The sequence below is a fragment of the Callionymus lyra genome, chromosome 5 (genome assembly GCF_982586985.1).
Source record: "Callionymus lyra chromosome 5, fCalLyr1.hap1.1, whole genome shotgun sequence".
Lineage (NCBI taxonomy): Eukaryota > Metazoa > Chordata > Actinopteri > Syngnathiformes > Callionymidae > Callionymus > Callionymus lyra.
The window spans coordinates 13,085,103-13,098,595 of record NC_141822.1 but is presented as its reverse complement, the minus strand read 5'-3'; the positions used below and the strand labels follow the sequence as shown (position 1 = coordinate 13,098,595).

Sequence of the window (13,493 nt, the reverse complement as noted above, 5' to 3'; positions counted from 1 at the left end):
AAATAGAAATAAATATAAAATAAAACTGTGAGTTTATACATAGTCTTTGACCTCATAGGGGCCACACGAATGCAGCCTGTGGCCCCTCTTTGCTCAGCTATGGTTTTAAGCAACTAATTGTTTAAAATCTCTTTGAGGCAAGAGCGCCACCTTCTGTCCTCGGGACAATTGTCCTTAAGGACAATGCTTCATGAAGCTTCATCAGACTTCACCAGTAAATTCTGTCTTCATGACACTGGAACGTTCTCGAGCACAAAGTCACAATATCTGGACAGATTGAGTGACTGTCACACGACACAAGGTGAGTAAATATTTCACTCAAATCAGAACCAGAACTCTGGCAGCTCAGGTTGCAAAAAGTAGGCCAGAGTAGAAACACAATCGTCTAATGAGGCGAGAGAAAAACACGTTGATTCAGGCGATGAAGTGACGTGGAAGTGATCACTACAGCGTCACCTTTGATGGCTCGTGTGTTTTGCTTGTTGACATTAAACACCAGCAGCACGAGTCGACCTGCTGGACGTTGTGAGATCATTTCTTCCACAAGCAGTGTCAGGTGTGAACACGAGCTGCGCAGGAAACACAAGTTTGACTAATCGATCGTTTCCTTTAAAACCATTTCATTGTTTTAAACATTTTTTTTACTTTAGGGCCAACAAAAGTAGATCCGTTGATTATTTTAACTGATTTAAACTGAGAACAACAGGTGCAGCTCATAGATTTAACATAATTATCTTTCATATGTAACCTTAAAACAGGGTATAAAACCAGCGTAGTTATAAACAAGATGTATTTCCGTTTGTGCACCTGCTAAGTTCTTAAATATCAGTAATATTTTCAATGTAACTTTGGAAATAACTTGCTGAATAACCTGAATTCACTTAAAACACATTACAAAACAAACACAGTTCATTCATTTATAACATTAAATGTGCAGTTGTTAATAATAATAACAATTATAACAATCATTATTATTATTATTATTATATATTATATTATTATGTATTGAGTGAAACATGGTTCTATAAAAAGGAAGGACGTATTCACATTAAAAATAATAAAGAAAACGTGTGTGGATTTTATGTATTTGTTTATTAAGAAATATTTTAGGTCATAAAAAAAAGATGAAACAAATGAAGTATCTTTATTGGCAACACTTTTCTTTTCTCTATTCTAAGTTGGGGATTTCTGGAGGCAGTAGTACATTCCTGGAAGCAGAAAACGATGCATTGATTATTTTCTCAAACCATATTTCACTTTTAAAAGAATAATGAATGGAGGTGAACAAGCTCTTGTTGTTGTTTTTACCACTTTATACCACACGGGGCGATAGTGAGCTCTTTGTCTAGAGATCTCGTCGTTTTATTTATTTATTCGGCTTTGAATTGATAAAATGTACAAAATGGAAAAAGGAAAAAAAATGGAAAAAAGTTCGATAAAAACACATTACGTTAATAGTCAACTTTACAACGATTTAAAAATAATATTTCTCTAAAGTACAACAAATATATTATATTTTATAAAACATGGAAATTGTACTTGTGACCCGAATAAACAGTACTTAGATGCCACAAATCATAGTTAATTATTTCATGTTAAGGATAAAACTGGAGAGACTGTTCAAGAATACAACTTTTCTTTCAAATGAACTCTTACCATCTAACTTGCTTAAAGTGGGGAGCCTCTTGTTGACCTCCTCCCTCCACGTGCCTTCAGCAGAATGCTTCTCTTCCAGAGGATTCCCGACGAACACCAGGTCGGAGAGGCACGGCAGGTCCGCCAGCTTGGAAAACTCACCTGCCAATCAAACAGTTTGTGTGATTTGTGTCATCCTTTGTCTTTAATATCAATAATTATTAAGGACATTTACTTGTTCTGCAGTTTTATTGTGGTCTACTGAAGTGACTTCAAATCTACAACTTTTATATTATTGTCTTTACCATATTATACTTTAAAAACTCAACTATTAAAAACATAAAAGCTCAATCTCACCCCAGTCTTTGACCAGGTTGTTGGACATGAACAGAACCTTGAGAGTCTTCATATTCTGTATTCCATCCATCTTCTCTATAGAGTTGTAGGAGATCCATAACTCTTCCAGTGTGTCCTTCACTGCCTCCTGTGTAACACACATTTTCGTTGAACATTATTGTATCACAACTTCATCCTCTCTTAAAGAAAGCATTGGTTCGTTGACTTGATAAAATACCAGTTAAATATAACATTTATATATATATATATTACTTTTGTTGATTTGTTTCAAGAGTATCAATTGATTATTTTGTATTTAACTGCATCACATCAGCAGCTTATCTTATTTAATTAGTTGATTTATTACCATCTCAAATTTATATCTAATCTCTTTGTTTGGTTTTATGGTTAAGGTTAGGCATCCGTTGTGTTATATATCCTGTCATAAACTAGTCACGTTGTGATTGTTTTTTTTGTAAATGGTTCCCGTTACACTACTCTACTCTGGGGATCATATTACATGATATAAATTATGAAAAAAAAAACGTCAGTCTGCTTTCTTCTTTGTCCACGTTTTAGTTTTGGTTTGATAAGGTTGTAAATCTGAAACTAACCTGTAATGACAGTTAAATCTAGGTTTCACTTTGACAGTTACTCAAGTTCAAACATAGACACAAGCACTTTTATAGTCAAAGCTAAATGTAATTTATTCAAATATCTTCTTTTATTTTTAAACAGTTGTTCAGCTTTTAATAGCATTTAGTTGAATATAATAACAGTTAACTTTGTTTAAACTTACCAAACCACTGAGCTCTGTGATGAAATTCCTTCCCAAAGATAAAATCTTCAGGTTCTCTGACGAAGCAAAGATAAATAGTTAAGGATTAAATGTATTCCTCGTAGATTGACGCCTACTTACTGAGGCCGTGGAGATTACTGATCTTCTTGATATTATTGGTGGACAAGGATAATCTTCTGGAAAAATACAAAATAAAATATGTAAGTAGGTCATTGCGACTCGATTTGATGTCAAGAGTACAGAAAAATAAATCTCACTCGCAGTTGATGAGAGTAGAGAGTGAGGCGTCCATTCTCTCTATGGAAGGAATTTGACCGTAAAGTTTGATGTGTGTTTGGTCGCTTGCCTTCTCCCCTGACTTCTCCTCCTGCACAGGCACCAAAAAACCCAACACATTTTAGCAAAATAAAACATTGACAACATTGAAGCATTAATAATTTTCTTTCATCCAGAACAGATTCTGTTCAATTTTATTTTTTTTCTATTCTATGTTAACTTAAACTCAATTAATAATTCATTGTTATGAGCGTATGCTTTGAAAACGCAGTCTTAACTCACCCATTTGACCAATGCATCTTTAACTGTCGCCTGCAAACATCACAAGTAAGTAAGTAAAACAATACACAGTTAAAAATACATACAAATAAAAAAACGTTTAAATGCCAAGACAGTGATAAACATAGCAACACAATTAGACAAGTTCCCTGAACTTTTGAAGACTATAAAAATATTAAAAATACGCTGCTATTAAAGCGTGTACCATGCATATTTAGTTAGTGTTGATCCAAAAGATGAAAACTTTTCTTACCATGTCGAGCCAATGTTTCGGTTGCCATGACAGCAAGGGGAAACGTTATATCTGCGCATGCGCATGTTGAAAAACTCTTGTACACTAAGGTTTTATACATAAATAAATAAATATTCTAGTCTTATAAATAGTTATATCAATATATATAAGTGATCATTTGAATATGGTATAGGTTTTAATTTGGTCAAAATTTTCTCCGAATTATTTTGGGGAAATAACTCTATTTTATAGTTATCCTTTATAATGATTTATTACAAAAATACTTTTTTCTCAGCAAATCATTAATTTATTTTTTAACTAAATTGTTTTCGGATATTTCTTAATAGTTGCATCAGATCGTGTTTCCCACGTGACTTTTACGTTTTACTTCCTCAACTTGACGGACGTTCATTTCACCCAATCGGATCCTCGGTTCGTAACGCGTCATCAAGGGCGGGTCCTTCGCCTCTACCACACAGCGAGCTGCGGCACGGCTGATGCAAAGTTGGCCAACGGTGTCTGTCTGACACGTTAGTTCGTCGCCTCGCTCTCGCATCGTCCTGCAGTCTCCGTGGCTCGTCCGGTATCGAAATGGCGGAAGAGATATCGAAAGGTGTGAAACAAGTCTCAGTTGGTAAGCTAAGTTGCTCTGCTCTTGCGTTAGCCCGCATGCTAATAGCGCTACTCATTGTGACGCGCTCGTAGTAGCGTGCTAGCTCATGCCGGCTGCGGGGATTTAAACAAAAAAAACACGTATTCTCAGAATTAATATCCTTAATATTGAGGGTTAATCCGATTTTTTGCCAATTGTTTTGTTAAAATCTCTGTCAATCGAAGCTCGTTGTATGTTATGACAGCTGTCATTGAGTGATCACTGCTGTATCTCTGTTAAAGAAAACATCTGTTCATTGAATTGACAAAAAAAAGGTTAAATATAAAAGCTTCCATCGGATAAACATGACTTTGGGCAGGAAAAGGGCATGTCATGTTACTCGGGTAACACGTGAGTCATACAAACGTTGTGTGGTAATATTGGAAAGTACAACCACATGTACTACGATCTGATCATGTCTTTGGTGTTGTGACAATAGACTGGTTTGACATTCGTTCTCTTAAATATCCTGAGATAATATACTGTTTAAATGGTTAACTTTCTTGATGAACAACTCGCATCTTCTCCAAGGCTTAAAATACCTAAAACAAAATATTTTATTATAACATAAATCTGCATTCATTGCATGTCCATTCTTCACTATTGTTCTGATCACACTATTTTTAAATCCGAAACCAACTTGTAAACATAGTTTAATCTGGGTTTACTTTCACTTTCCATATGGTGGTTACTTCACACCCAACGTAGACACGAGCACTTTTATAGTTATCATTAGATCTATCATTTTTCATTTTCTAAATTGTTATTGCATATAATCTACAGCACTTGTATAGAAGTATATTCCCTTTTTCTGGTTAAAACTTTCACCTAAAATTTAAGTTCAATTCTCATTAGAACTCACTCTCAAGTGCACTTTTCCCGTCTCTTAGGTGAGCTCTATGTCTCGGACAAATGTGGCAATGATGCGGATGGAGATGGATCTGAACAAAAGCCCTTCAAAACTCCTCTTAAGGTTATTTTTCCGGTTTTCTGTAGCTCTAAAACCATTTCGCTGTCATTTAATTTCAGCTACATTTGGTTACATTAAATGGTTTTGTCTTCTAACTTTTGATTTTGATTGAACACCAACAGGCCCTTTTATCTGTTGGAAAGGAGCCATTCCCAACTCTCTACGTAGACTCCCAGGAAGAGGGTCAGGTGAGTGAAAAACAAGTTATTAACTCCTTCTAATGATACCTACTAGGAGTGGCTTGACTTTAATATTTAATATTTAATTATTCTTTATAATGCTTTTATATCTGTAATAAAAGGTTGTCTCACTGGTCCGATCGGTGGTTATCACTGATATAAAGCTGTTATTACTTCATGTTTATTATTATTAATATCTGCAATATAACAGCAGTCTGAAAGTTTGCTACAATTAAAACGTGCTGTTGTTACAAATGTGATTCATAGAGTACCTCCGATCATGACCCTAAACCATGTGGCTTCAATGATTTAGTCATTTTGTCTGTCTGTGTTCCTCCAGCGCTGGGCTGTGATCTCCAAGACTCAGATGAAGAACGTGAAGAAGGTTTTCACCCGAGAGCAGATGAAGAACGAGGCTAAGGACAAGAAAGAGGTCAATATATGTGTTTTTTTTAATGGTTTTGTTTTGAGTGAGGAGATTATTTTACAACATTATTTCCTTTGTGGCTTGTTTGTTCAGATTATCTATACAAACACAAATAACATCATGTGGTCTGCGTTTCACATTTTCTTATTTAGCAAATAATTTGGAAAGTTGTGAAAGTTTCCTGTCAGTTCTTTCAGAAACGTTAACAATGTTTGAATCAAGGAAGTCTTTAAAGGGAACATGCATTTGTGGTTTGTGTTGTTCTTCTCACATCTCATATTTTAATGCAATAGCTTCAGGTCTTTACAGTTGTTTGTGGTTCAGTCTTCCATGACTGTTTTAGTGCCTCTAAATATGAGCCCTATTATACATGTGTGTCTTAAGTAAATTCCATAAATATATCATTTAAATCTTTTTTATAAACTTCTCTTCCCAGGCTGAGGACAATGACAGGAGGGAAAAGAACTTGGAGGATGCCAAGAAAATTGTCATCGAGAAGGATGCCAGCCTACCTGACCCTGAATCTGTGAGTACTTGAAATCTTTTTTTGGGTCAGCGGTTTAATTGAATGTTTAATGCAGGAGTGTGAAACTCCATTAAAAAAGATGCTGTAATATTTAAGAAGACTCTATTCCAGGCTGAACAAAAATGTATATTTACCAACAGGAAGTATGAAAGTGATATTGTCTTTTTTTTTTCTGGGAGGCTTGTCATAGCTTGATTTTTCTTAAGGAATATAAGAATTGTCTGCCTGGTGAGCACTCAGAACTGCTTTGATCAAGATGATTGTGTCTGTAGGTGAAAATCCATCTTCTGGAGGCAAAGAGAGGTCAGAGAGTGAAGGTGTTTGGATGGGTCCACCGACTGAGGCGACAGGGTGAGCAATGAATCGACGGCGACAATTTGTTTCCTTTATTCTTTTTCTTCAACTTGATTTGAACCATGCAGGGAAAAACCTGATGTTCCTCGTGCTGCGAGACGGGACTGGTTTCCTCCAGTGTGTCTTGTCCGATAAGCTGGTAGGCTTTAAAAAGATGATTATTAATTTCCACAATTATTACTCATCTTATTCATCAACTATTGACGCACTTTTTCTGCAGTGCCAGTGCTACAATGGAGTGCTGCTGTCCACTGAGAGTACAGTTGCCCTGTATGGTACCTTGACTCCAGTTCCTGAGGGAAAATCGGTAAATACACTTGTGAAAATGTCTTGTTAAATTTGTTCCAACCTGATATTCGAAGAAACCAAAATTATTTTTTACACCATCAAGCAGCCGCAAGGAAGAAAAAGGGTTTTTTTCTGCGTCTGGTATCATTTTTTCTTAACCCTTGTGTTATCTCAGGGTGACCCAAAGGCCCCAAAACAAATGTGTTTGTGGTATCCCTTGTGTTGTCTCTGGGTCAAAGTGAACGACCTCCACCGCTGCACATGTATTTATGGAAGCCAGGGAGGTCGTTCACTTTGACCCAGAGACAAAACAAGAGTTAATATACAGTAAAGTTATTATATTTTTTAGTAACATTATTGTTGTCAGGGGTCACATAAAAATGTATGTTTCTTCTTCTCAAGGCACCTGGTGGTCATGAGCTCCATTGTGACTTTTGGGAACTGATCGGTCTGGCGCCTGCTGGTGGCGCCGACAACCTCCTGAACGAGGAGTCCGACGTGGACGTCCAGCTGAACAACCGACACATGATGATCAGAGGAGAGAACGTCTCGAAGATCCTGCGAGTCCGATCCACCGTCACCCAGTGCTTCAGGGACCACTTCTTCAGCCGCGCCTACTACGAGGTTCAGACACGTTCCGGACTTATTCTTACACGTTCTCACACCTGAACCGAGAGGTTTCTCTTTTATTTACCCGTCTGAACGCCGTCTTGTTCATCGTGCAGATCAGTCCTCCCACCATGGTGCAGACTCAGGTGGAGGGCGGCTCCACGCTTTTCAACTTCAACTATTTTGGGGAAGAGGCCTACCTGACGCAGTCGTCTCAACTCTACCTGGAGACGTGCATTCCTGCACTGGGAGACACCTTCTGCATCGCCCAGTCTTACCGGGCTGAGCAGTCGCGCACCCGCAGGCACCTGGCAGAGTGAGCATGACCGTGATCATCAACTTAACCCACTGATCCACCCATATTTCACTTTTTAAAATCTTACAATTGGCATCTTTCTGCATTTATGTTGACCAAATTATCATTTGTAACCTGTTTGACAGACTCATTTTAGGAAGAACTGACATGACTTGAAGGACTATAACATAGATTTTGCTTTAGTTAATTTATAATTTATTTTCATTACTGTTTGCTCTTTTTATTTTAGGTACATTTTCAGTCATATTTGCAAAAGTGTGTTTATAATGCATGACTATTGACACACAATCAAGTAACATTAAGACATTATTAAATGAGAGGTTCTCATTGGTCTTTTTAGTTTTTTATTAAAGGAAACAATTATCATCCAAGTAATGTATTAGAAATGCTTGAGAAAAATATGAAAATCTTCAGATTTGTAAGTCACAAATGTCAAACCCAAGGCCAAGGGACCGCCAGAGGTTGTCTCTGATACGGTGACATAAAGTTGCCAGTGATACGGAACTGAGTTTATACAGGAATCTTTATACACAGACTTCCAATGAAAGACAAATGGATGTTAAAGGAATTTCACAAGAAAGTATTGCAATCACACTCGGAACTCTTTTTGATAAACATTTGGTTTGGCACGTGACCTGAAATGTTGGGCCTGTGTGTAATCTAGTTTGACGCCCCTGTTTAAAACAGACACATTACATAAATGAAAACCCTTGTGAGTTGAGCGGGACCTTCGTATTCATCTCGACCCTCCGTGCAGGTACACTCACATCGAGGCCGAGTGTCCCTTCATCACCTTCGAGGATCTGCTCACCCGGCTGGAGGACCTGGTTTGTGACGTGGTGGACAGAGTCCTGAAGTCTCCTGCTGCTCCTCTGCTCTACGACATCAACCCTGTACGTCTCTTTTACTTCTCCTGCTCGCAAAAGTCATTAAGTTAAAATCATAAAAAACATTGATTTGAGGATTTTGGCACATTCAGCAAATATTAGCAATATTCCTTACAGGCCATTTAAGATTCATACGAAACTGTAGGAGATGCAATATATGTATGGAAAGGGTTTTGATATTGAACTTCTATAGACAAACTTAATTCCATGTCTTACCTATCTTTGTCTTTGAACACAGAACTTTAAACCCCCAAAGAGACCGTTCAAGAGGATGAACTACACTGAAGCCATCGATTGGCTCAAAGAACATGACATCAAGAAGGACGACGGCACCTTCTATGAGTTTGGAGAGGTAAAGGAGCGATTTTACAGGCGGACTGATGATACTGTTTTGTGTAACACTTCATGACACCCATCATCATGCACATGTACTGACTAATGCTGATTAACTTTTTACAGTTTAAATTACATTTAGTAAAACTATATTTATGTTTTAATTGTTTTTTTTTTTCATTTAAACTATTAAATCTTTAGAATAATTCCTCTGAAGTCCACCAAACATGTTGCAGTTCTTTTAAAGCAGAGGTGCCGACTCATCATGTCACCTACTTATAAAATGATCAAGTCAAAAGAATGAAGCTTCTATGAAAATGAAAGACTTTTATTTATTTATAAATATAGAAAATTGTTTGTTTGTACAATTTATGTTGAAGTACCTTCATAACCACAGGAGCCAATATTGCACAATAATATTAACCATGTACATTTTTGTCATGACCTGACTTTAAGTTAGTTTAATCAAGTAATTACAAATCAGCCTTTAAATTGACTGCTGGCGATTCCAATGAAATCTTTTAGTGCTCAGACTCAGTGGGCGGATCATATGACAAAGAAACCGACTCATTAGTTCATCAACTAGTTCTTGTCCGATCAGCTGGAAGTCTTTAATCGTTGTTTCCTGGGGCTGTGTAGTGTCAATAAAGTTGGAAATGTACTTGTATTGATGGAATAAAATGCCAAATTCAAAGTAACACGGACAAAAAAATGCATTACCTTCTATCTGGGACTAGTGGTTTAAGAGATTTGAAAGTAAAATACTTAACTTGAAATACATTTATTCTTGCCTGTGAATTCTATGTTGGCAATTATATTTTTTTCTCAAAAACAAAATGTTGACTAAACTCCATTTATTTGACTCTTTTACAAACAACATTTGTCCAATGAGCAGGAATGTCGTTTGTTGGAGCTGAACTACTAGTTTCACAAGCTCAACTCGCAAAGTCGCTCATCCAGCGCTTCCTGTTGGTTATAAAAAGATGGGTTGTGGTTAGAGATGTAACAAATGATTTAAAAGATGCGAGTGCATCGATAGAAAAGCCCCTAGACCCATCTGAATGCACCACGAACCGGTCGATGACCTGATTACAAAGTTATGACTCTGTTTATTATAGCAGCGATGCAGCTGGAAGCCCCGCTTCGGTCTCGAATGAAACGGCTCTTTGAAGTTAACGGCGGAGACTGTTTCTTTCTCTCACCCACTTTCTCTCTCTCCGTCACTTCTTTCTCTTCACATCGCACCTGATTGGTCAATAGGTGTTAGAGCAGCAGGGCAGAGGCGGTAGTTAGACTCGCAGCGACAGACGCTCACGACTGAGGTGATGAAACAGAAATGTATATTTTTCTCTAATTTGTGTCAGTAGTGAAAATTGAATATTACGTTTGTTTTCATTGAGGTTTTCTTAAAGTGTGATGTGTTAGAGTAACAAACACAGTGACGTGGTTCTGCATTCACATGTCAAAAATACTTTACGCTAGTCTTTTATTAAACTTATCACTATGAATGTTAACATTATCAATTTTTTAGGACTGATTTAGGATCATTCATAATGCAAAATGTCTACTTTAAGTAAGGAACTATATGGATTACTCTCTAGGCAATTGAATCAGGTCAACTGGACTTGGTTTTTGTCTGCGGGCGAGTCAGACTTGCTAGTCTCTCCAACAGATGAAGCCACTTGGATAAGGAGCGAAACGTCTTCACAGACAAAAACCAAGTCCAGTTGACCAGATTCAATTCCCTAGAGATGCCTTTGACCTTGACAAATGTTTGTTTGCAAAGACTCATCGGATCATATTGCACTGAATCGTACGGAATCGAATCGTTTGTTTTTCAAATGAATGAATGAATCGTGTCGTGCCACATATATGTAGATACGTATCTAATCATCTTCTATTGGAGAGATGCACACGCCTAGTTGTGCTGTCACAACTTGTTTTTTTACAATTGATTTGAAACCACAAGGGGTCACTGTAGGTCGAAGCTGTACAGTGACTGGGCTGAACCGCTGACAAACAAAATCGTAGAGACCATGTGGAGACGTATAGATGGTTGATTTGAGATTAACTTTCTGAGGCGGATGTAAAAATGTTTCCGTCTGTGTTCAGGACATCCCAGAGGCTCCAGAGCGTCTGATGACCGACAGCATCAACGAGACCATCCTGCTCTGTCGCTTCCCAGCTGAGATCAAATCCTTCTACATGCAGCGCTGCCCTGAAGATCGACGCCTCACTGAGTCGGTATGTCTGCGGAAGCTACAGAGATATCCGTGTGTTTAGTTACTTGAAGGATTTTGTAAATGATGAATTGAATGTAGGCGTCAGACTCCACAACGTTTTGTCTTTTCTCAGGTCGATGTTCTGATGCCAAATGTCGGAGAAATAGTCGGAGCATCGATGCGTATCTGGGATGCCGAGGAGCTGCTGGAGGGCTACAAGAGAGAGGGCATCGATCCCACCCCCTACTACTGGTATACCGACCAGGTAAAGAAGCTCCTACGTAGTCGCAGCTCATTTTATCTCTCTTATTATTTAGAGTAGTTAGAATTGTTTAACTTATTCTAAGAGCATTGAACCACATTACATATGGAGAAATGTTAAGTAATTATGATCTAATTATTGTCATCTTTACTTGCACAACACAAATGCTAACATAAAAAACACTTCTGTGATCATAGTTGACCAGTGTCTATAGTCACAATGTGCCTAAGAAAACCACAACATTGTTAGTGTCTAAAAAAAAAAAAAATTGAAACCCCTTCTTATAAACTAGATAAGCTAGATAGCTATGCTGTGTCTCAAATCGCATACTTCTCTTAGTATACTAGAAGTTAGTATTCATTAGGATAGTGTACGTAACTAGTACGCAAATTCTCAACAGATAGTGTGTCTCAAATCAAACACTGCCGCTAATCACTAATCACCGGAAATGACACGACGGCTTCTTCTTCTTCTTTACTATTTAACGATGGTTTCAACCAACTGTTATCTATCGCCGACACCTGCTGGCAGCACGTTTTGCAACTTTGGAAAAAGAAATAAAGAAAAAAAATGAGAATAGAAATATTCGCGAGATATTTAAGCTGGTATCAGCACCGAAGACGTTTCATCCTCCTACTGCTGCTGAAAATGCACCTGTAAGTATATGAGAATATATATATATATATATATATATATATATATATATATATATATACACACATGCATGCATATATATATATAAGACGTGACTTCTGTTTACAACGTCACTAAGATGCAGCTGTTTAGTGTAGATGGTGTTCATCGAACCATACTCAGTTTTGTGGGCGTTTAAGTATGCCAGTTTAGTGTGCATGGCGCACTAAATTTCGCATACTAAGAATTGAGACGCACTTGCGTACTAAAAATACTAACTTTGAGTACGCAAGAATGCGATTTGAGACACAGCTCTAGATAATAAAGCTATGCTGCTAAAGGCAAAGCTAACTTTCAAAGTATGTTATGACTCTTGCATCATATGTATGAACAGGCTACTATAATAGTTACAGCAGAGGGAGCTAAATCACCGGAGAGCACGGAGAGTGTGTTTTTCAAGGGCAAATATTAACCCACTGAACTTGAACTTGTCCTATTAATAAAAGGTTCTAAAATAAGGTTCCATCCTCCACTCACTCATATTGTTGACATTGACACGTCTCTGATTATTATTCATGGCAGTTCTGCATGTTCACTGACTGGTTGACGTTGTTTGCTTCAGAGGAAGTATGGATCATGTCCTCACGGCGGTTACGGTCTGGGACTGGAGCGTTTCCTCACCTGGCTGCTGAACAGACATCACATCAGAGACGTCTGCCTGTACCCGCGATTCATCCAACGTTGCCGACCTTAAATAAATCTGCCGCTCGCCCAAGTCCTGGTATCATAAAAAACCCACATTCACCGGCCATGTTGACACGAGTCACTGTCGATTTAATCATGACGTCATGTGATCAGAACATCTCTACTAGTTATCATGTTCCTTCTGTCTGCACTTAAATAAACCTGGATATGTAAACACAGCTTTTAAGTCAATACTTTTCTCATGACGTTTGTTTGTTTTAATTTCTTGTCGAATTTAGTCGTATTAAGACAATGTAAAAATTGACAAGTTGTACGTAAGTAAGTAATTTATATTTGTAGAGCTCTTTTCCAGACCAGGGTCACAAAGCACTTAAAGAATCAAAACAATACTCAATAAAATATACACTTAAAAGGTCAAGACAACAACACCGTGACTTTCTTAGGCGTGTCGTTCAGTTGGATGACGAGGAAGATTGATGTCGGCTTTTGTCAAAAGATTTGAGGTCAAATTATGAAGACGTGAAACAACAGCCTTCTCCATCATCCGAGGCAACACTTTTCAATTATTGATGT

General features: G+C 37.6%; 2 protein-coding genes across 3 annotated transcripts; one reads left to right on the top strand and one right to left on the bottom strand.

The window, feature by feature from the left end:
* Window positions 1-1,095: 1,095 nt before the first annotated feature.
* Window positions 1,096-4,113, bottom strand: LOC148079442 (dynein axonemal light chain 1-like). Its single transcript, XM_087792285.1, has 8 exons — window positions 3,964-4,113; window positions 3,329-3,358; window positions 3,028-3,137; window positions 2,891-2,946; window positions 2,771-2,826; window positions 1,993-2,119; window positions 1,657-1,797; window positions 1,096-1,208 (listed from the first exon to the last, which is right to left on the bottom strand). The coding sequence occupies exons 1-8, from the start codon at window positions 4,111-4,113 to the stop codon at window positions 1,174-1,176; spliced, it is 705 nt and encodes a 234-aa protein (XP_087648411.1). The 3' UTR covers window positions 1,096-1,173.
* nars1 (asparaginyl-tRNA synthetase 1) lies at window positions 4,033-13,138 on the top strand. 2 transcript variants are annotated; one of them, XM_087791002.1, is made up of 15 exons: window positions 4,033-4,191; window positions 5,100-5,182; window positions 5,302-5,367; window positions 5,699-5,791; window positions 6,222-6,311; window positions 6,584-6,662; window positions 6,734-6,804; window positions 6,886-6,972; window positions 7,356-7,577; window positions 7,679-7,878; window positions 8,636-8,771; window positions 9,004-9,117; window positions 11,211-11,342; window positions 11,454-11,585; window positions 12,838-13,138. In XM_087791002.1, the coding sequence occupies exons 1-15, from the start codon at window positions 4,149-4,151 to the stop codon at window positions 12,967-12,969; spliced, it is 1,680 nt and encodes a 559-aa protein (XP_087647128.1). In that variant the 5' UTR covers window positions 4,033-4,148; the 3' UTR covers window positions 12,970-13,138. The 2 variants fall into 2 exon arrangements, with proteins under 2 accessions (XP_087647128.1, XP_087647129.1); XM_087791003.1 differs by having other exon boundaries at window positions 4,038-4,170.
* The last annotated feature ends 355 nt before the right edge of the window (window positions 13,139-13,493 follow it).

Bases quoted from the DNA above. Each gene is read 5' to 3' on its own strand.
- nars1 (XM_087791002.1), top strand. From the start codon at position 4,149: ATGGCGGAAGAGATATCGAAAGGTGTGAAACAAGTCTCAGTTG. The intron at 5,368-5,698 runs GTGAGTGAAAAA...GTGTTCCTCCAG, and splicing joins ACTCCCAGGAAGAGGGTCAG to CGCTGGGCTGTGATCTCCAA. The intron at 9,118-11,210 runs GTAAAGGAGCGA...GTCTGTGTTCAG, and splicing joins CCTTCTATGAGTTTGGAGAG to GACATCCCAGAGGCTCCAGA.
- LOC148079442 (XM_087792285.1), bottom strand. From the start codon at position 4,113: ATGCGAGAGCGAGGCGACGAACTAACGTGTCAGACAGACACCGTTGGC. The intron at 3,138-3,328 runs GTGAGTTAAGAC...GTGCCTGTGCAG, and splicing joins AAGATGCATTGGTCAAATGG to GAGGAGAAGTCAGGGGAGAA. The intron at 2,947-3,027 runs GTGAGATTTATT...GTATTTTTCCAG, and splicing joins TCTACTCTCATCAACTGCGA to AAGATTATCCTTGTCCACCA.